The sequence below is a fragment of the Meleagris gallopavo genome, chromosome 4 (assembly GCF_905368555.1).
Source record: "Meleagris gallopavo chromosome 4, MGAL_WU_HG_1.1, whole genome shotgun sequence".
In the NCBI taxonomy this organism is placed as follows: domain Eukaryota; kingdom Metazoa; phylum Chordata; class Aves; order Galliformes; family Phasianidae; genus Meleagris; species Meleagris gallopavo.
Genome location: NC_139407.1, coordinates 9,205,493 through 9,227,270, shown reverse-complemented (window position 1 = coordinate 9,227,270; position 21,778 = coordinate 9,205,493). Strand labels below are relative to the sequence as shown.

Below are 21,778 nucleotides of genomic sequence, written 5' to 3'. Positions count from 1 at the left end.
TTTTCTAGATATACTGGGCCATAACACTCAACAGTGCAGACAAGGTTGAAGGAAAAAAAAGTTTGGTGTTTTTTTCTTTTAATCTCCTTAGTGCAGAACAGCTAGTAAGAGACATCATGTAAAAAGTGTGAAAAAAGAATCCTACCTTCTCCTTGTCTTTATATAATGATCGTAAGGTATTGAAGACTGGCGGGCAACCTTTGCTGAAATTCATCCTTAGGAACTTGTCCAGACACTCCTTAAACTTTTCACCTTGAGAGGAAAAAGACCTGTTTTTGTTTTATCACACATTACTTCTCGATTGTGTACAAGTGTTGTTAGAACATCAGCATTTAAGAAGGAAGCACTAGTGTAGATTATTAGCTGCTCAGCAAAAATGCATTTACCTGACAAAAAATTCAATGGCAATCTTCTCGGAACTAGTCCCCTCGGGTATTTAGTCCAGGCCTCTTCATAAATCTTTAGCCTCTCCATCATATTAGCTGGAACAGAACAGAACAGTTTACTTTCTTTTTTTTTTTTTTTTTTTTTTTTTTTTGTCAGGATGGGAAAGGGCGGCAGGAGGAGAAAGTAAACATTTACATCTGGTTAAAAACAATCAGAATATATAGCAACGAATACATACTTCTTTCATTTGTAGTACTACGTGACTTCAAGTATTAAATACCTCGAAATCCCCCATCCAACAGTGTTTATAATTTTGTATCCCTTATCTTAAAGAAGGATTCTCATCTTACTGTTGTTATCATGCCTATTTCCAAAACCTGTATTACCTACAACACGAGATTAAGATAACGGTAAAAGAAAAACTATAAAAAAGGGCTGTTCTGTAAGAAGTAATTCTTCTCTATCAACACTGTACACTGAGATGACTGCCGTTTGATGTTGCTGCTGTTACAACTTCCTCACTACAATACATCAAATCATCACCTGGTTTAAGTGCCTTTTCGAGGCCCTTGTAGTAGGCCCAGTTTTCAGGATTTCTTTCTTGCAATCCTTTGTAGACATCAACAGCTTCTTCAAGTCTGCCAAGTTGAAGCAGGAGTTCTCCTGTGTGAAACACAAGAAATTTCAGTACGGTAACAGGAGATTGAAGCAGTGTAATATCAATAACTCTACAGCAAAAAGATCGATAACCCTCAACTCCACGTAGATCCTAACTTCTAAGGAGAAAAGATAATAGCTGTATCACAAACCAGCTGACAGATAAACTTTTACTTTGAAAATATGTGCACTTAACATAAGATTCCGTGATTCAGCCACCATTAACTCTTGAAACTTACTTGAAAATTTAATCTTAAAAGCAAGATGCACCTGTTTTTTCTCACTGGTTATTTTAAGCACAGGGAATGAGAAGTAGTACACGATATTTCACAGGCACAGGGCTGCAGATAAAAGAATGGCTCTTCAGACTGGTACCTGACAAAAGTCCAGTGTTTAAATCAAAACACTGATCTGAGTAATGAACGCTCAAGACTATGCAAGCAAGTTTTCTTTCAGTCATCATTCAATATACAATACAGTCATTAAAAGTAAGGTCTAGATCTTGATACACATAGCATCTCCCCCGATGCTGGAGTTGGAACATAATTCAATTTCCTATTTCTCAATGAAAATCTGTGTTTTACAATGCTTTGCTATTTGCAAATGGGAGGCAGTAGAATATTGTACACAAGGGGCAAAACAGCACCATTCTACACTAAGGTCCTTGCTCTGTTTCAAGAGAAAAACAAAGAAGTCAGATTCCAGTGTGGGCTATGAACTAACAGTAACTCGGTAAGTTGGAATTTTTACTTAAACGGTGAGAGAAGAACTGCACAGCATCAAGCAGAAGAGAAATAAGGCATATTCCAAGTGTACCTGTCAGTAGAGTTGAAAGAATCCAACTTCTGCATTTCACTATTGGAATTTCAGAATGATAACATACAGTACTATATTGTTTGGTTGTTACATGCTAGAAGATTACATTGGATTGCTTATCTGGAGAGTGTTTCCATGCATTGCAAGAATGACTGAGGAAAATCAAAGGCCTTCTACTTGGCCCCGGTAGCCAAGAAGGCCAACAGCATCCTGGCTTGTATCAGGAACGGTGTTGACAGCAGGAACAGGGAAGTGACAAAGAAGGGCGACAAAGCTGGTGAGGGGTCTGGAGCACAGGCGCAAGAGACAGTTGTCCTTTACCACAACAGTTTTAATAATTAATATAAAAATCAAACTAAGAATTTGTTTTTAAATTTCAATTCCAAAAGATGGAAATAGCTGACGGCATAGGCATTCCATTGCCTAACCATGCATTCAAATCCATCTTTGAATAGTAATTACCTTTAGTTTCTTCAACAGCCAATTTATCACAGATCTGTTTTTCATAGGTACAAAGATGCTCCAACGCTTCTTTATGTAGTCCTGCCTCACGGAGGACTTGATTTTGATACAGCAGTAGCTCACTGTACTCGTAGTCCACTTTATCTGGTGATGTCTACACAGGAAAGAGGCACGAGAAAGTTCAGGTTTCTAGAACTCATTTGGGATTTAACTCATTTGACTAAAAAAACAGCGTAAAGTTTTCATATCATGAAGGGAAACGGTGTTTCCTTTTTGTCTTAAGAAGCAAGTCACACAGGAATGCCACGACTTCCTCTTACCTGCTGAGTCTTCCTAAATTCCTCTAAAATTTTTGCTGCCATTTCATAGTCTTCCAACAGATGGTAAGCAATAGCATAGCCAATCCATGAAGCTCGTTGTGCAGGTCGGAGCTGAAGCAACTGATATCTTGTTTCCTGCAAAAGAGTAGCTATTCATTTTCTTGACTTTATTCTGATGCTTTGTGGAATTTCCTAAGCAATACCGTTTCCAGTGTTATGAAACTTAACAACTGGCACTAAAATGTACTTTTCCATATGGAAAAGGTTTCTTTGAACCAAAGAAAACATACTTCAACACAAAACAATTGTTTTGACCAAATTAAAAAATTACACAAATAGTAATTCAAATAATGCAGTAAGAAGACTGAGGATCATCTACGGCTGCATTACGCAGCATTGGAGCAAAGCTTAGCAAACAACCCTGAAGTGAGATTAAAAAAGAATAATCTGAACACGTTAGAGAAACTGCTCAATAATCTAAATTATTTTCACAAAATACTGAGTAAATACTTTTAATGCTGCATTTCATAACGTAAATGTGGCTTTTTTAAGTGTCATGAAATAATTTGGAGCCTTTATTGCAATTCCCTAGAAGCTGGTAATACATGTAAGTATGTATACTTACCCTGTAACCTTCAAGATCCCTCATTTGAATCTGTAGCAGAGAAAGATCTCTCAAGATTTGAAGATTGTCTTTGTCCCATTTCAGTGCATTTCTATAGCATTTGATAGCTTCATCATACTTCTTGTCTGACCTCTGAAGAAGACCATAGACATGCCAACCTGGAAAACTCTGTTAAGGATTCTACGCAACTTGAGCAGGTAGAAAACAGATCTAACATGGCAGTGGTTGGTAAAAAGCAGTTGGTAAAAAGCTCCAAAGCCATTCTATAAACAGTATCATTGCAATCCTCCGCTGTACAAAGCAGACTGAAAATACAGAACTATTGACCAGGTAGATGGATAGAGTGCCTACAGTATGTTGTAACCTCTACTTTTAATGTACATGGGGAAGAAACTGCAGTAGGAGCTCTGAGAAAGATCATCAAGCGTACTTAAATCCACTTTTGAGTAAGAGTTTGATTAGACAATTGTACCTATGTGTCTCCTGCATTCTAAGTGTATGACAAGTTCTCATCAGTGTAATAGCAACTACTAATGATTCTGAAGTAAATCACATGATTAAAGGCCCAGTTCAGCCCCCGACAAATTTAGAGTCACAGTTTAACGATAAAAACAAGTATATACAACTCAAGCCAGAATAACTTTTGATTTAACTCCGCCTGCAAGAATAGCTGCAAAGCAACTGCCTATTGGACAGTTTAAAGTAAGCATTCTTAGATACTGGACACACTTTCAAATTCGGAAGTTCCAGCTGGAAGCGTAACTCCACTGGCTCTTGTTGCAGTTTCACAGGTCGAGGAGTTCAAGAAAAGACTTTCCCATTCATAAGCAAAACCTCTCTTCCAAAAGGATACAGACATGACTCTTCAAGTCATTCCTTAGGCCTCTGCGCACCAGCTCATAAGCTTCCTCTTTCTTCCCTAGACAGTTTAATGTTAGTCCTTTCATCGCCAAGGTTTCTAAAAACACGAAGATCAAACAAGTATCAGCGATTCAGTTCTATAAGACTTTCAACTGAACATAATACCTCTATTGCATAAATGTAACTTCAGATTTAATTAACAGCATGAAGATACTACGTTTTTTCCACGGGGAAAATTAAACTAGCACATTATTAAGAGTATCAGAGACAACAATAAGTTATATTCAGTAGTTCCAGCCAAAGCAAAGAAGCTTTTTATTTTCAGGACATTAAAAACTTTCTGCTCTAAAAACACTTTAGGAAGATACTAATTTAAACCACTCAAGCATCTATTCACAACACTTGGAGACTTCTACAAACCCATCCACATCAACCTGGTTCACAAAGAAAATTTTTGGATAGACAGACTCAACTCAGCAATAAAAATACAGTAAGGGACAAACAATTTTTCCTTCTCTTCCAAAGAGACTGTTCCTTCAGAAGAAGTAATGAGACCACAAAGCTGAGGGATACATACCATCCATAATGACCTGGGTTGAAAAGGATCTCAAAAGATCACCTAATTTCAACCCCCTTGCTATGTGCAGGGTCATCAACCACTACACCAGGCTGCCCAGAGCCACATCCAGCCTGGCTTTGATGCCTCCAGGGATGGAAACACCTGTTCCAGTGTGTCACCATCCTTCGTGTGAAAAACTTCCTCCTAATACCTAACCTAAACCTTCCCTGCCTCAGTTTAAAACCATTCCCCTGTGTCCTATCACTACCCACCCTCATAAAAAGCCGTTCCCCCTCCTGTTTATACGCTCCCTTCAAGTACTAGAAGGCCACAATGAGGTCTTCCTGGAGCCTTCTCTCTTGCAAGCTGAACAAGCCCAGTTCCCTCAACCTTTCTTCATAGGAGAGGTGCTCCAGCCCTCTGATCATCTTAGTGGCCTCCTCTGGGCCCGCTCCAAGAGCTCCATGTCCTTCCTGTGCTGGGGGCCCCAGGCCTGGACGCGGTGCTGCAAATGGGGCCTCAGAAGAGCTGAGCAGACGGGGACAATCACCTCCCTCTCCCTGCTTACCACTCCTCTTTCAATGCAGCCCAGGATACAGTTGGCCCTCCGGGCTGGAAGCACACAATGCTGTGTGCTGTTCAGCACTATTCAATCCCTTTCTATTGCCTTGCACTACTTCCTACACATCCGTGAATAATAATTTCCCCTGATAAGTGAATTCAACATTACATACTTGTATTAAGAAGCTTGCATCATGTTAATGGCTATTAAGACTTCCAGCATAAAGAATGGCAAGCTATGACTACTGGTAAGATCAGACTTTAAAACCACAAACCTTACCAGCCATGACTGCTTTTACTACTTGAAGAAAATCTGCTTAAGGGCAAATAATCAACAATAAGGCACTATATAAATTTTTAAAGCTTACTGAATATAACTTATTGTCGACTATAATACACTTAAGAGAATAATTGCCAGTTTCATTTTCTGTGTGGGGAAAAAAAGTGAGCATGTGCCATTTGAAAACTTACCTCCATGTTCTGCAAACTTCGGGTTAGAAAGGATCTGCTTACAAAACTTCAGCCCATTTCTATACTGCTTATGTTCATAACACCGCTGTTGAAGAAAAACACAGCACGGTTATTCAAAACATTCAGGGTGAAAGTATATTCCCCTGAAGTGAACCGTCAGTGAAGACAGGACTTTTAGAAAACATACTGTTTTACCAAGACCTTTTCACCTTCCTATAATTAAAAATTTTCCCATGCCCAGATAAAGTACTATGTTCTGGTGACAACACAAATTCAAACATATATCTGAAGATAGCTTTTAATGCAGCATTCTCTCAGATAAGACACCACAGGAGAGATGTGGCGTATCTGAGATAAGAGAGAGTCAACCTTCCTGCGTGCAAACCTTATTTAATAACATAGCTTGGTAAGCATTCATCGTAGCTCAATCGCCTTTCACAGAAAGGCTGTGAGCATCTCCAACAACCACAGAGGCTATGAAAACAAGTCCCTGGCTCTTGGTTTAAGCCATCTCTGAAAGCACTGTCTTATAATAATCCGAACACCACACAGATCTGATATACATCCAAGCTCTCAAAGCCAGTGACCACTAACATTATCTTGCCACACTGGAAATTGTGATGTAGAAAATGATGCAATTTTGCAGCCTCCACAGACAAAGCATTACATTTCTGTATACCCTGACAACTCAGACCTAAAATCAGGTAGCACGCTCCAAGTCCACAAGTGCCAGTCACGCATTTCTTTACAAGGCTGGAAGCGCTCAACACAGAAGATCTGTTGATAAGCAGCGATCACTCCATCGCTCAGATTGGATAAATTGAAGCCTGCCTCAGACATACTGCATCACAGTGAGGATGTATCTACTAAAGAAGTACAGAAGAGTATTTTGTTACTCTTCCATTCACAGGGTAAGTGTTCAGAACAAGTGAAAATCTGCAAACAACCAGGAGGGTATCAACAGTTCTCTGCACAGCAATACAAGAGTCTTGTGGTGCCAGCGCCTGGAACTGCCTTATGGTTACAGTGAATACACATGTAACTGACTCAGAAAACTTTCAATAAATCACTTTGGCAGTAAGCTTTCAGATCAAAAAGTCTGAGCTGAACAACCTGCTGGCAATCTGTGAGGGCCAGAACTGCTACTGGCCTCCCTCATCTCTCCGGAGCTGCAATGCTCAATTTCATTGTTCCCATACACAACTAGCTTCTTATCTTTCACAGCATTTAGGGAGCAAGAAGGCAACGATCTCAGCGTGCAAAGCCAATGTGAAACAAGCTGTTAAATGTACTACTATTTTGGGTTGCCAAGAATAGAGCCATTACTAATTCTCAGTGGTTTTACTGGCAAAGATACTTGTCCACGCTGAGGCCGAGTAAACCCAAGAATTAATGAATGGGTGTTGGTTCTACGTTGATAATTAAGATGGTTAAGAAATCTGAGCTCTGCTTGCAAACAGAGGTTCTCCAAAAGAAATCCACATAAACTAAGATTATGCATTGCATACAAATACAATAAAAGCCGTTTCTGTATCTTCCACATCTTCCTTTCAGCAACCCATGTTGTATTCCAAGTGTTCTTACCAAGAATTTGCACTCCATAAACATGAACATAATATGTGCTAAACTGCTATGCTCAGAACTGCATCAGGGGAGGGGCAGGCTGTGTATTAGGGAAAGGCTCTTCCCCAGAGGGTGGTAAGGCCCTGGAACAGGCTCCCCAGGGCAGCTGCAGGAGTTCAGAAAGCAAGTGAACAATGCTCTCAGACATAGGGTTTGATTATTGAGTGGTTCTCTGCGGAACCAAGAGTTGGACTCAACGATTCTTGTGGGTCCCATCCAACTCAGGATGTTCTCTGATTTCTTGATATTATACAAAGTGAAGGGCAGCTCTGATCTGAAAACAACAATTGAGGAACTCTACATGGCCAAATAACTTCTGAGCAGCTCAAGGGACTGAACTTTGGTAACATCTGACTTTGGCATCACCCATCAATTGCCTCGATCCTTCTAAGCAGCGATGCCAAAGATGAAATGGTTTCAGGACCTCGACAGAAATCCATTCATTCCAGGGTATGTTCTTTTCTGTTCTCAAAATTCTGTTGCTTTAGCTGTTACATTTATTAAAGCCAGTTTAGAATACACTGCAGCTACTTTCTTTCACAAAAGCTCTTAAGTGTTCACATACATAAGGTATCAACAGTTATATTACCTATAAAAACTACCAAGAACTAAGTGCCTATTTAAACATATATTACTATTTCTACACATCAGCAGCAAAGGCTTCAAGAGTTCATTTCGTATGTGAAAAGAATTTCCAGTATCCTTTCAGCTAATCCTGTACTTTTCCCTGTGCTTTAGTTCTCACTTTTCCACGGTTACACTTGATGTGTTTGTTGTGTAACATAAAACTTCTCACACTATTTGACAAAGGTATTCATTATTTCATGGACTGAAGTTCTTCCCCGGAAGAGAACATCACTACAACCACAAGAAAATTCTTCCATTTTTTGAAATTTGGGGATGTTGGAAGAATAAAAGCACATCAATTCTCACACAGTTTTTTTATCTCAAATGCTTCTGTAAACAGCGTCCTGATTTAAATCATTAAAAAAAGCTGAAGGACAAGCATACTCCTCATTTATTGTTCTATTTTACAGAGCTCTTCACCAGAACAAGACAAGCAGACCCATTCTCATTACTAAGAGAAAAGACCTGGAGCTAACGTGTTTACTTGCACAACGAACAAGGCCTGAAGCGTACTGCAACACTCTAAAACTGAATCTTTATTTTACTGCAAACATGACTGAACTGACTGTGAAACGATAAACAGTTTTGTTGAAGCCAACAATTCGCTTGTGTGACTCATCTCATTATGCGAGATGACGGTGATGAGAAAGTGGCACACGGCATGAACAAACTTTTGAAATCAGTTTCAGTCTCTTCCTTCTGTCAGTTCACAGCCTGTGCCCATCTCTAAACAGAAACCAGAGGAAGAAGCAGCTCTGTGAACACCGACACAATCACTTTCAGTCATTTGTGCAAACATTTATGAATTTCTTGGGTTTGACTGTAACACCATGCCCCAACTTGAGTATAAGAGTACAGAAACATGCATCGCTCGAGCATAGCCCCAGCTCCTGTGGTCACTGGAAAGTCTTTCAGAAGACAGTCTTAGTGGCTCTTGTTTACCATCTCTGGGGGCAAAAGTGTTAAACAAAGCAAGAGCCAACCATTTACAGAAGTTCTTCTAACAGCGTTCCTGCTAAGCACACCATCTTTCCTCATACCGCTCCAAGCTGGCTACAAAAAATGCAGCAGTAAGAATACATTACACCATCTGCCCTTAAGTTTAACTGAGGTAGACCAGAAAGACTTCAGGTAAAACAAAATTCAAAAAATAAAACTTTTAAAAAGTTACATGGATGTTATGGGCATGCTTCAAAAAATAAAACAGCATATCCATCTCAGCGTCTCTGATTTAAGTTGCTCGGGCATCACGAGGGGTGCTGCTTAATGCCCCATCTTCTCTTCCAGAGTAAAGATGGAAACACCAACAATCAACTTCAAAGGTGTTTTTGGTTTTTTGTTTTGTCTTTTTAAACGAAAAGGCTATACTAAGTGACTGTATTACTCTCAATGTTCCAAAGAGCTGTACAGCCAAAATATCAGGCCGAAGATTGAAGCCGAGCCTCTTGCTTCCCACGCTGGTTAAAAGGGTCACGGGACAGGACAATGGTCAGAGGACTGAAAATATACCAACGTAAGGCAACTTTCCCTATCTCTAAAGGCAGAAAAAGGTTAGCAGGACAAATCACCTTGCAAGAAGAAGGGAAGGAAGAACTAAGGGTCAGACAAGAAATCTGCCCGGGCATCTCGGAGAAAAAAAGCCACAGCAAAAAAAAAAAATAGTCTGATTATTATTTACACCTTTTAGATATGACCTGATTTGAAGAAACTGGCCAAGTCGCTTTGATCAAACACTTCTCACAGCTGACAGCACAATAGCATCAAGGTTTTTTTTTCTTCCCTTTCAAACCACCCATCATAAAAGTTGCCGCCTAGGCACCCTCCCATTTGCTGCCACTTAGGTGGGTGGGGAAGCAGTAAAACCTGCCACAAAGTGGTGCAGCCACAGGAACTCTAGAACATGTCTCCATGCGTGTCAAGCAGTGACGAGGGGTGCTCCAGGGCTGTGTTATTTGTTTTAAGAACAGCTGTTCAGATGCCAGCTATGAGCATGAAATCTTATCTCTAAGCACTTTCATCTCATGTAGTCCAACAACCAAGCTCTCACCTTGAAGTTTAAGGAGAGTCAGCCTAAATAAAGCTGCAAATGAGAGAAGGAAATCATGAACGCAGCATGTGTCACTATGGCATATGCTTACCAAACCTTATTGAAACCTTATTGACATGAACCTTATTGAATCCGTGGCTTGAAGGAGCAGAAACACAAAGGGAAAACCTTTGGGAAAAGTATCCAAAAAAGGGAAAGGAAGAAAAAGAAGAATTACACGCAAAAAGATGACTATGAGCTAAATGCCTAGCCTGGGAGTGAAAAATCAAATAACCTGCTGGGGGTCAAGTAGCTTCTGTAAGAGGAAAGAATCAGTAAAAGAAGAAATAAGTAGAAAAATAAAATCACAGACACGGGAATAAGGACATCTCAGGCACTCTTTGGACAAAACCATAGACTTGCTGGAAGCAGAAAGTCTTCTTCTGGGTCACTGCTTTCCTCTGAGAGAAACAGTTTGAGGTGGCTATGGCCAGGCATCAGACACATACAGTGGGACAGCTATTCTACAACATAACATCTTTCACAGTGCCAAGGACTGCTGAAAGAGCAGCGCTGCCTCCTCTAACCTCTTGCACATGCACACTTCTGCAGCCAGCGGTTCCAGAGTGCTTGTGATGCTTGACAGACAAGCGCCCTGCTACAGCTTGTGACAACATGCAAGGAAAAGACATCGAAGTTCATCTCCTAAGAAGGTGATCTCTAAAGCCTTAAAAAAAGATAAAAAATTGACTATCAGCACTGATTCTCTACCACGCACTTGCTGCCCCTCTGAGTTTTTCGTTTCCTAAGTCACCAGATGTTTAGAAGTATTCTAGCAAGCTTTTCTATACACGCTGTGCCAGAAGTACAGCCTACTCCAAGCACACCAAGATTTTTTTTTATACCCAAACTCATTCTCTTTATTACATTAGAGTAAGGAAATGACACCTGCCTTAATACAATTATACTAAGAGCCAACAAGGTGACGCAGACAAGAGTAGGAATTCTATAAAGTCACTTCAGATGACAGCAGGTAAGGCAAAACTTGCATTCGAACTTCTTCCCCCTATTAAGTACTTATTGACTGGAGCTGAGCAAACAGCAATTACTAGCCAGACCGACAGGATGAAACAGAGCTACAGCCTGTATTCTCTAGAATCCAAGCTTACGGTGGAAGGAGGGCTCGTTCTAGAGTTTGAGACACCAAAACTGGTTCCAGACACCTAAGCAGAATCAGCCATCAGCCAGCTGTACACACTCTCATCCACCATGCTATATGTGAATGAATTCCTCTGCATTTCCTTCTTGATGGCTGCCATAAGGTGGAGTGAAAAAACTTACACAGCAATTCCACCAGGTTGAATACAAGGCAAAACTGACAAGCCAGGTTGCTAGAGCTAGTTGAATACTCAAGGGCTGTCAACAAGAGCACAGACAGGACTCCTATACAAACTTCATTCGGCATTGCACTAATTGCTTTCTCTTCAGTATAAGCTAATATATTCTAGAAATTTGGCAACGTTAAACTTGTAATTCACAGCAATAGGTTCTGAAGTTGAAACAATAGTGTGCAATTTCTAATAAAAAACTGAACTCTGCAAAGAACAGCACAAAGCACTTACCTCTCTTCTAAGATGATACCTTTTCTTGGGTCACCAGGAAGTCACATTTTTAACTCCATTACCTGCAGCTAATGGAACTAGAACCAGTTCCATTGCTTCACTGATGGTAACTCTGCCAAAGCTCGCAACTTTATTTAGCCAATACCAAAATACAATTTTCTTCACTAAATCAGAACCAAAACTGGATTCAGTCCCAAACCAGTGTAGTTGCAACCTTAATTTTCATCACTAGTCCGCTGTACTCCACCATACCTTTCTTCCTCAGCAGGTCACGTAGCCTGAAAATTTCATCAACAAACAGCGGTATACAGCAGTCTATTTGCCATCACATTCAAGAGTTACCAGCTTGGGTAACTGACTGACGTACACGTGGGTAAATGTTTTGCTTGCTCCTCAAAGTTCCCAGCAGGAAATACGATGGAGAAGGGTCCGTCTGTGCCAAAACAATGGAGGGATTCCACTATGCTACCCTTTCCTGAGGGCTTGTGAGGTTGAGCAGAAGGTGGAAGAATTCTTCCAGTTCCAACAATACACTCCTTCAAGGACTTCGCAGCATTTCCCAGCAGCAGCCACAACCATGCTTGTGGCATCGTACAGGAACACCAGCAACTCCATTGGTTTTTGTAGCAGAACATCTTGGCATAAATGACCTTAACACTAGCTAAGGCAAGCACCTAAAATGCATGACACGCATGTCTGCCACTCAGATGCCATCTGCTCCTTCAGCACTGTTCAGATGTAGCAACTGTAGGATAGTAACCCTGCCAGTGTGCAGCTCAAGATGGTTTCCCAGCAGTTACTCTCTCTACGGCTAGACTAGATCAGGTCAAGTCACTAAGGTGCACTAATTCAAGCTAAAAAGAGTAAAGAAGATTCAAATAGCTGGAAGCATTAGGAGCAACTGCTCACCATGTCTTTTGAGCACTGGCCCTAACAAACGGTTCAAGAGCTCTAGACAAGTACTCCAACCACAGCGATTCCAGTTGACAACAAACAAAAGATGTATATGTGAGAGGATGGAAAAAATTAGTCAAATCTTACAGATAAGCTGAAAAACTCCATGGCCAACTTGCATAAATTTTTGCTGTCAAATGGAATCGAAAACAACCATCTTCTTCCACTGCTGCGCAGTTAACATACACAATGGCTGTGTCTAAGGACTGCTACAGCAACTGCCTAAGTGAAGGGACCAAGGCATCCTCCTCCTCCTGCACAGCCTGCCTTACTTTTTGGGGTGAATGATACTGCAAAGCCAGCATTCCAAGGCGGGATTCATCAGAGGGACAGGTTCAAATTGCAACTAGCAATTAAGAAGGAGAAATACATGAACCTATCCACTTAGTACGGAGGCAGGAAAAATCAGCCTATGCTTTTAAAACAGCCTTGCATTGCAGCATTTGACAAAATGTGGTGGGAAACAGCTGCAGACAAATAGTTACAGCTCTTCTACAAGAAAAACTAAAAGTTCTGAAGCAAAATTTTTGCTGGAAAAAAATAAATCAGTTATTCAACATCAGCTCCATTGATTACTATTTGCTTATTTTGCTTGCACCCCGAAGTCCCCTCAAAAGAGGAGTAGCCATCAGGACAAGGGAAGGAATTGTACCCTCCTCTTTGCCCTTGAGAGGCCCCATCTGCTTCCAGGCCTGGGGCTTCCAGCACAGGAAGGAGGCAGAGCTGCTGGAACAGGTCTAGAGCAGGGCCACGAAGATGATTAGAGGCCTGGAGCACCCCACCTCTGAACAAAGATTGAGGGAACTGGGCTCATTCAGCCTGGAGAAGGCTCCTGGGAGGCTTCATTGTGGCTTTCCAGTACTTGAAGAGAGCTTATAAACAGGAGGGAGATTGACTTTTTACACGGGCAGATAGCAACGGAACATGGGGCAACAGCTTTACACTAAAAGGGGAGATTTAGATTGGATGTTAGGAGGAAATTTTTCACACAGAGGGCAGTGAGGCAGTGGCACAGCTGCTCAGAGAGGCTGTGGTGCCCCATCCCTGCAGGTGCTCAAGGATAGATTGGATGGGGCCCTGGGCAGCCTGAGCTGGTGGGGACAGGCCTGCCCACGGCAAGGGGGGGGAACTGGACGGGCTTCAAGGTCACTTCCATCACAAGCTATTATGTGAATCCATAATTTTAACCTCCCCTTCTTGGGAAAAATAATCACAAATCTGGCCTTGTGTCAAGTCAGATCAGCTGACTTCTGTCCATTTCTCAATATCTCCTGGATATTCATCTCTGAATCTTGCATGAAATGGACAAAAGATCTGGTAGGGACAGAAAATATGCATTATACTTCCATGATCAGGTAAGTAAATAAATTCAAATTCCAAAATAGGATACAAAAAAAAAAAATTAAAAAAAGGGGCTTCCCACAAAAAGTCATTACAGACTCGTATGGATATCTCAACTCAGCTGCAACTCGTAGCACACAGCCTGGGACACATACTGAGGCCACTAAAACCTTCTACCTTTGTATTATGTCCCAAGTATTCTGTACACTCTGCTCTGAGGTATGAGATGTTGTCTTATAGCACTGAGTCATAGCAAAATATCTAATGTGGTTATTAAGATAAAAAAAGGTCGTTCTTCAGCATTACAAGGCTTGCTACCTTGATTGTGTGCTATCATGGGAGCACACATCTCTCTAACAAAGACACAGCAATGCTACCAGACACAGGTGGTCTGTACTTTATTTCCATTCCAATGTTTCAACCAAGACATTTTTTTCCTTCTATTTTTGGGAAAGCCAAGTGTAGCATTCCTTCTTGCACAGGGAAAAAAGTGATTGACGCTTCTGCAGCCACAATACTAGAAAAGCCCTGATAGCAATTCCATGTTTCAGATGAGACAGCATGCAGTAGAACTTCAGAGGTGAGCACACCTGATTACAGTACAGTCATGCAAATGCAGTGATGATCACATACAAAATGTGCTAATTTATTTGGTTACCGATAAAAGCAAAATTTTGAAAATTAGTCTTTAATCTTGTCTTTAATCTTGAAGTGAGATCACTTAAAAAGATACTCCAGGTTTGCCACTTCAGCAGCCTTGGAGTCAGCACCCAAACTGCTGACACAGCATTATCTTAAAGGACTGCTGCTGCCTAAAGCAGGAGTGAAGGAGAAGCACAGGTCTGTCAAGTTTGGAAGTGGAGGGACAAGGAGCAGACTCTGGTGTGAAGAAACAGGAAGATGGCCCAGCAGGAGGGACTTGGCAGCTGAGCAACTAATGAGATGCTGTTCAACAGGCTTTTTTTTTTTTTTTTTTTTAATGTCATTAGGAAGTTCCTACAGCTTTTAGTAGAGCACTCGAAAAGCTGTGGACAGGAAGAACAGCTCAAAGACAAACACGCTTGCACAGAGCAGCATTATCACAGCAATGAGCAACCCAAGGTGAAACTCAGCACTCCTCCTCTTGCAGCAGACACGCTGGTGCTCCCGATGCCCTGCTGCAGGACAGGCTGCAGCTGTGCTGAGCCAAGCCTTGCCGGCATGTAAGGAACCGATTCTGACCACCCACATGCCACCCCAGGCATCAAGAGCACTGCATAGAACCACCAGACCTGAACAAAGAGCTCCAGTCTGTGTATAACGTTACATACTCAGGGCTAGGCCAGCACTGCACTCTGCTTCTTTTGCCTATTACTTCTATGCGCTGGATTACAGATCAGTAGAACCTATTAAATCAGGCCTGAATACACTTAATTCGTTACTTGTTCACTGATATCACGTAATACAATGCTCTTTCACTTAAACACATGGACTTCTCTTTTCCTGCTCAACCCGTACTCAACTGGAGGCAAACCCTACCAGCTACAGTGAGCACATGCACCTTCCTGCTCTGCCAGAACATCCTGACTCTGAAAACTGCTTCCTCTGCTGCTTCCAGGAAAGTGAAAAAACTCCATCTCAAACAGCATTGCATTTAACGTTTTTAAAGTACGTTTTAAATATATTCAACTCCTACATCCAAACCAAAGTTTGTTGGATATTGTTGATGGGATTTGTGAAGTAAAACTGAACATACCCAGTGAATGGTATCTGATCAGATGCAGTGGCATAGTAAGCTGGCAGAAGGCCAGAAAGGTTCACCAGTCACATTTGATACAAATCAGTCAACCATATTTCCTGCAATTATTTGTCTTTTCTAGTAAGAAGGGTATAAAAAAAACCAAAAAACAAAATACTGAACAGTTTTCTCCATTACTTCATAGTGCATCCTGATTTCTAGTGTCAAAGTTTACTCTCTATTACTTCAGCTCTTGCATTCAATATTCTACCTTATCATAGAATCATAGAATGCCCTGGGTTGAAAAAGACCACAGTGATCATCCAGTTTCAACCCCCCTGCTATGTGCAGGGTCGCCAACCACCAGACCAGGCTGCCCAGAGCCACATCCAGCCTGGCCTTGAATGCCTCCAGGGATGGGGCACTCCTCTTCCTGACATCATCTTCAGTGATCTGTGGACTGCTCAGAGATTTTCTGTGTTTGAAAGAACAACACGGACTCAAATCATTGCAAATGTTCAAATGGGTCCAAAATAAATAAATTGGGAAAAATGTACAGAGCCACTTTTGTTCTAAATTCTACAGAACCTTTGACAAATGGCAGCAGCACACGAATACCTACCTGCAGACCTAAGAGCAAGTAGTTCAAACCATGAGAAAGATATAAGCTAGAAACTTTATTTTTAATGGAAGCACAAATTGAAGCAGCATAGACATCAATCATCTTGTGACTATTTGTTTAGCTTTTTCTTGTAATTCAAGTTGATCGCACAGATTTCTTTCTCTCTGCACTACAGAACATCAAGCTGTGAAATGCCAGTCATATGGAAAATTTTTTTGTGTTAGAACCTTCACATACCTGTAATGTGACTAAGAGAGGTTAGTCTAGTTAGTGTGTTGCAACAAACAAAGGCAAAGCACACACCTTTCTGAACTCAGAATTCGTCAGCTAAGTGGAAATGCTGGTTTGCGAGCCATTCTATATGCAAAAGAAATTTACAGATCATGTAAGCTGTTTTCTACAAAACAGAAACCCTGAAAAATAATAATTAACTTTCACTACAGAAAGCTAAATGCGGGTTGAGAAGCTCAATGTAGTTTTTGCAAGACCTTAACAATTCACTTCTGTACTACAGGCATATTTCTTAAAAGAAAGGCAAAGAAACAAGGATTCAGAAGCAACACTTCTTAAAAAAAAGTTTCTTTTTAAACTTCACTTGGAAAAATACAAAGCTGCTTACCTACTTAGTTCCTATGTTCACTACTTACAGAAAAACCTAAGCGTGACTAATATTAATATCACATTTCTGTTAATGGTTTCAGTATCAGCAATTATCTATCTGAAGAGTAATGCACCCTTTCAATAGCATTTGGGCTGGTTGCCAAAGCATCTGCTGAAAAATCCTCATCCAAGCTTGCCCCCCAGCACAGCTCCAGGTGCCTGACCAGGCCAGAACATGCCAGCCCAGGCCAACTCATCTGGCCACTGCATCAGGCAGCCTGGGTTCCACCAATGGGCCAGCTGCCCAGGCAAGTTCTGGTTCTTCTTCCTGCTGCTCACCACCCCTGGGCCAAAGGAAGAGTGGCTGAGGGTACAGCACCACGAAGGATCACAGACTTGTGAAAAGCAGGGCTGCGTCAAGGAAGGGTTGTAAGAAGAGCAATATGGAGGTAGCGTGGGAGTAGGAAAGGTGTTTCCTTCGGCTTGCATGGATAAATAGGATGTCCTAAAAGACACCTCACACTCAAGCCAACCACGTAATCAAAACTTTACAAAGCAGGGTCATTACCTATAATAAGGCAGACAAGTAGCTCATTAGCCATGTTTTCAGCATGATGAAAACTGACCTTAACCCTTTTTCTATTCACAGACACCTCATCACCGAGCAGCCTCAGTACTAGACTATGTGTCACTAGCTTACCCCTGAAAGATACAGGGAAACAGAAAGCCAAAAAACTTGTAGCTTAAACAGTACCTGAAATTCTTGTGTTTTTATTGAAGTTGTTCAGTTAAAAAGACAACAAAACTATAATTGCTTCAGTGTACAGACTGCAACAGACATTTCTCTTTAGTGACCTGAACCAACTCTACTATTCCAGCTCAAAATGTGTACGTGCTTAAAACAGCCAGGCCAACTGCTGGGCAGGATTGAACCTCTCCAAGTAGAAATAAGCTTCACGGTTCCCTGTGCCTGCTCTAATCTTTCCCAAGTGGTGCATTTTCTGATGCCTTTACCAAAGGGACATGATTTAGCGGAGGGTTGTTAGAGTAGTATGGTTAGGTCATGGTTGGACTCGATGATCTTTAAGGTCCTTTCCAGCCTGAGCGATTTTATGATTCCATGAAATCAGAAGTTTGCAGCTCTACAAACAAGATCCCATTTTCACAACGTTCTGCAGATCAGCCACGCACACCACTTGCATGGCAGAGGCTTACAGAGCTCTAGCAGTGCTGCTGCTCCGGGAGGCCTGCTCTACTTCTTATTGCTGGGCTCTGGAGGGACTCCACTAAGGCAAGCCGATGGGAACCATAAGTTTCTTAGACAGGTTTTTTTTAAATATATATATGTAGTTCGTGACTCCGATAACACACCCTCCTGACCAATCGATGGCGGCTGCGGCCAGCCCTAATCTGCTAAAGAAAAAAAAACGCTAAACTTCAGCAAGGCTCCCAAGCCTCCACCACCCCTCACTTCCTCCTCCACAAGCCGCCTTCCCCGCCAAACTATCGTGACTCCTGGCGCAGCAATCCGAGCTCTCGGGAGCCCAGAAGGCGGCCGTGCCGGCGTTGCGCGCTCGCAGCGCCCCGCGCCGCTGGTTGCGGCGGTACCGATGTTACCGCGGCCCTCCGCAGGGCGGCACGGGGGCCGCCGCCCGCGCCGCGCGGCCTGCCCGTCTCTCGCCCGCCACTCACCAGGATGCGCTTGAAGAGAGCGTTCTCCTTGGGCGGCAGACTGACCGACGGCATGGTCCCGCCGCTCCGCTCCCGCCGACAGGCTCCGGGAGGGGTGGGGGGGGCGGGCGGGCCGCGTCCCGTTCCCGCCGCTCGCTCGCCGCCGCCGGGAGCCTTCCCCCCGCGCCGGAGACTGGCCGCCGCCTCCCCACCCCCGCCGGCCCCTCCCGCGGCTGTCGCGTTCTCCGTCCGCCGGCCGCGGGCCCGGCCCCGTGCGCCCGCCGGGCTGGGCTGCCCCGCGCCGAGCCCCGGGCGGCGCTCACGTGGTCACGTAGCAGGCTGGAGAACCGCCGCCAAAATGGCCCCCAGCGCGCGGCTTCCCCAGCCGGGTCACTGAGCACAGCGCGCATGCGCCGCGACCCCGCGCCGGCCCCTCCCCGCCCCGCCCGGTGAGTCACGCGTCGCCGCAGCGAGGGTTTTAAGTTTTGAGCCCGGCCCTCAGCCCGGCCGCTCGTTGGCCTTAAGGGATGCGGTGTTCCCCGTAATCGCGGCTGCCCACGTGTGGTGCTGTCGTATTGCTCGTCCCAGTGTCTTGCAGAACCGTTTCTGCACCCGGTGGGACGCACGGGTTCTGTCTGGCCGGCCGGGGGCGCCCTTTGACGCAGCCTGTGCAACTGTGACCGCCCGGTGGACAAGATGGCGGCGCCGCTGAGGGCGGCGAAGTGGTTGCGGATGGCCGGTGGCGGGCCCGGCCTCGGTGAGCGGTGGCAGCGGGCCGATGGGGTGTCTGTTGTGGTCGCCTAACTGGCCTTCCGTTACTCGCGACCGTTACGCGTTAGCGTGCACCGCCGGGGCTTCGCTGTGAGCCGTGCCCTGCAGCCTGCGGTCACGTGTCCGTTTCCTCGCTTCGTTTTGAATCCTGTTGGTGTCACGTCGGGGTGCCCGAGGTGTCCGTGTTGGAGCATTATATATTAACGTATTTAAAATCTTCTGTCTTTGCAGCTTTGACTCGTTCTGCGTTTTTTGCAAGAAGGCGTATGTATGACCAACCAAACTGGGTAGGAGTTGGCTTGGCTTTCACCACCAGTGCTGCCCTGTGGGCTTTTGTAAGTGTTCTTGGTTGATTTTGTTGAGCTTAACCGTTTCCAGATCGTAGTGACCTGAAGGCAGTAGTTCTGTTAGTTGTATGGGTGTAGCAGGTGTCAAGGCTGAGGTATGATGTGTGCATTACTTATGCCTTACCAGGTCCATGTTACAACTCACTGTATAAAAGTTCTTGGGCTTGATGTTGGAATCAGCAGGATGTCATTTCTCATGAGAAAATATAAAGGATGAGCAGCACGTGTGAGGGTCACAATTTCCAGGGCAGGATGTATCTCTCCTCCCCTTGGTCCAACAATTCTTTCTTGGGATGGGGTGGGTTGAGCGTAAGAAAAAAAAAAAAAATTGGTCAGCAAAAATTCATAGAACGTCATGAATCTGAATGGACCTGGAAACCCATCCGGTCCCACCTTTCTGCTGTGGGGGGGGCTCCCTCCCACCAGCTGAGGTTGCCCCGGGACCCATCCAACCTGGCCTTGAGTGCTTCCAGGGATGGGGCATCTACTGCTTCTCTGGGCAGCCTGCACCTCTGTCCCACCACCTGAAAAACTCCTTCCTAACATTTAATCTAAACCTCTCACTGTTGAAGGGATGGAGGGAGGGGAAAAGGAGGCTGAGGGGAGACATTATTGCTCTCTTCCAATACCTGAAAGGTGCTTGCAGTGAGAGTGGGGTTGGTATCTTCTCACTGGTGACAGAATGAGGGGAAATGGTTTCAAATTGTGCCAGGGTAAGTTTAGGTTGGATATCAGGACAAACTTCTTTACAGAAAGAACTTAAGCATTGGAATAGGCTCCCCAGGAAGGTGTTTGAATCACCATCCCTGGATGTGCTTAAAAACCATTTGGATGTGGTACTCAGGGACATGTTGTTAGAGTTAGGGTAGTACAGTTAGGTTGTGGTTGGACTCGATTATCTTTAAGGTCTTTTCCAACCTGAGCAATTCTCTTATTCTACATTTAACTGGCCAACTGATAATATACGTCTAATTTACCCGTTATCTTCCTTATATTCCCAATAATTACATGTTGGCTTACATCCTGTTAATTAGAATTTCATTTTCCAGGAAAAAGTGGTAATTTTTTTTTTTTGTTCTGTTGTTCTAGTTGTATGTTGTATAGCCATTTAACATAGAATGCTTTTATAGCTTTTCAAGCAGCATAATGAAGATGTAATGGAATATGAAAGAAGAAAACAAGAGAGACAACATAAGTGTACAGGTTGTTCATAGTAAGTATGCATGTATAGATACTTTTGACACAGATAATTCTGCTGATCTTTGACTTAAGTTAATTATCAACATCTTGATTGCTGGCTTTTGTTTTTCATAGCATTTTCTTTAATGTTTTGTCTTGGCTTTTTGCTATTTAGCCACTCCGCTCCCAGTTTCACAATGATAAAGTGACAGATATTCATTTATGTGCATGTTGACTGCTTGCTTTTTGTCTTAGAAATGCAGATGTGGAGAAAATAACCAGTCCCGTACTATGTCTAATGAATTTAGATACCAAAGGGCATGCCTTATGAGTGCTTTAGAGGCAAGGGGTTAAAGACTGGGTGTGGGACGTTTTCCTTAGTTTTGATTGTGTTACAAAATAAGAATGATATGAAGTCAGTACCTATGGATTTGTGTTATTAAGGAAATAATAGGGGTCATTGCCATTATTGATATTAAAAAGACGACAATTTAACTGTGTTTCTACCAGCTGAAGGTTTAGGGAGGATTGTGGCCTCAGAGCAATTCAAGTGTTATTTGAAAGAGATACTTAAAACTAATACAGAAAACCTCGTAGCGTTGTGGTTATTTTTCTCCCAAGATTTCTTGTGCAGTTAAAAACCTTGAATGTTGCGAGGCTTTTCTAACTGACTACATTGTATGTATTTTCCTTGTATTTGTTGTTTCCTTGTATACGTATTTGTTGCTGAGTGTTTTTCCCCCTCTTTTCTAGGCTGACCAAATGTTCAATAAGAAATATCAGTTGTGTCCTGTGAATTAAGGAGTACAGCAGACCTATCTATAAGTATGTAAACCCTTATCTGTTCATTCATTTCACGTGCAAAAATATAAATAAAGTGTGAAAGAAGCTTCCGAAGTCTTCTCTTGCCATTTGTAATTTATTCTACTGGCTTTTGTAAATTTTCTGATTGCATTTAC

General features: G+C 42.9%; 2 protein-coding genes across 2 annotated transcripts in view; one reads left to right on the top strand and one right to left on the bottom strand.

The window, feature by feature from the left end:
* The window catches only part of NAA15 (N-alpha-acetyltransferase 15, NatA auxiliary subunit), a 34,597-nt gene extending 15,678 nt beyond the window's left edge, over positions 1–18,919 (bottom strand). Inside the window, exons 1-9 of the mRNA XM_085222089.1 lie at positions 18,544–18,919; positions 5,720–5,804; positions 4,121–4,225; positions 3,268–3,425; positions 2,643–2,777; positions 2,323–2,476; positions 931–1,050; positions 387–482; positions 146–252 (exon numbers count right to left, since the gene is read on the bottom strand). Of these exons, the coding sequence (XP_085078215.1) occupies positions 146–252; positions 387–482; positions 931–1,050; positions 2,323–2,476; positions 2,643–2,777; positions 3,268–3,425; positions 4,121–4,225; positions 5,720–5,804; positions 18,544–18,597 (1,014 nt within the window). The 5' untranslated portion in view covers positions 18,598–18,919. The remainder of the gene's footprint in view (positions 1–145; positions 253–386; positions 483–930; positions 1,051–2,322; positions 2,477–2,642; positions 2,778–3,267; positions 3,426–4,120; positions 4,226–5,719; positions 5,805–18,543) is intronic.
* An 80-nt stretch (positions 18,920–18,999) lies between these two features.
* NDUFC1 (NADH:ubiquinone oxidoreductase subunit C1) lies at positions 19,000–20,854 on the top strand. Its single transcript, XM_010709503.4, has 3 exons — positions 19,000–19,279; positions 19,525–19,628; positions 20,771–20,854. Exons 1-3 carry the CDS (start codon positions 19,219–19,221, stop codon positions 20,852–20,854), a joined length of 249 nt encoding a protein of 82 aa, XP_010707805.1. The 5' UTR covers positions 19,000–19,218.
* The last annotated feature ends 924 nt before the right edge of the window (positions 20,855–21,778 follow it).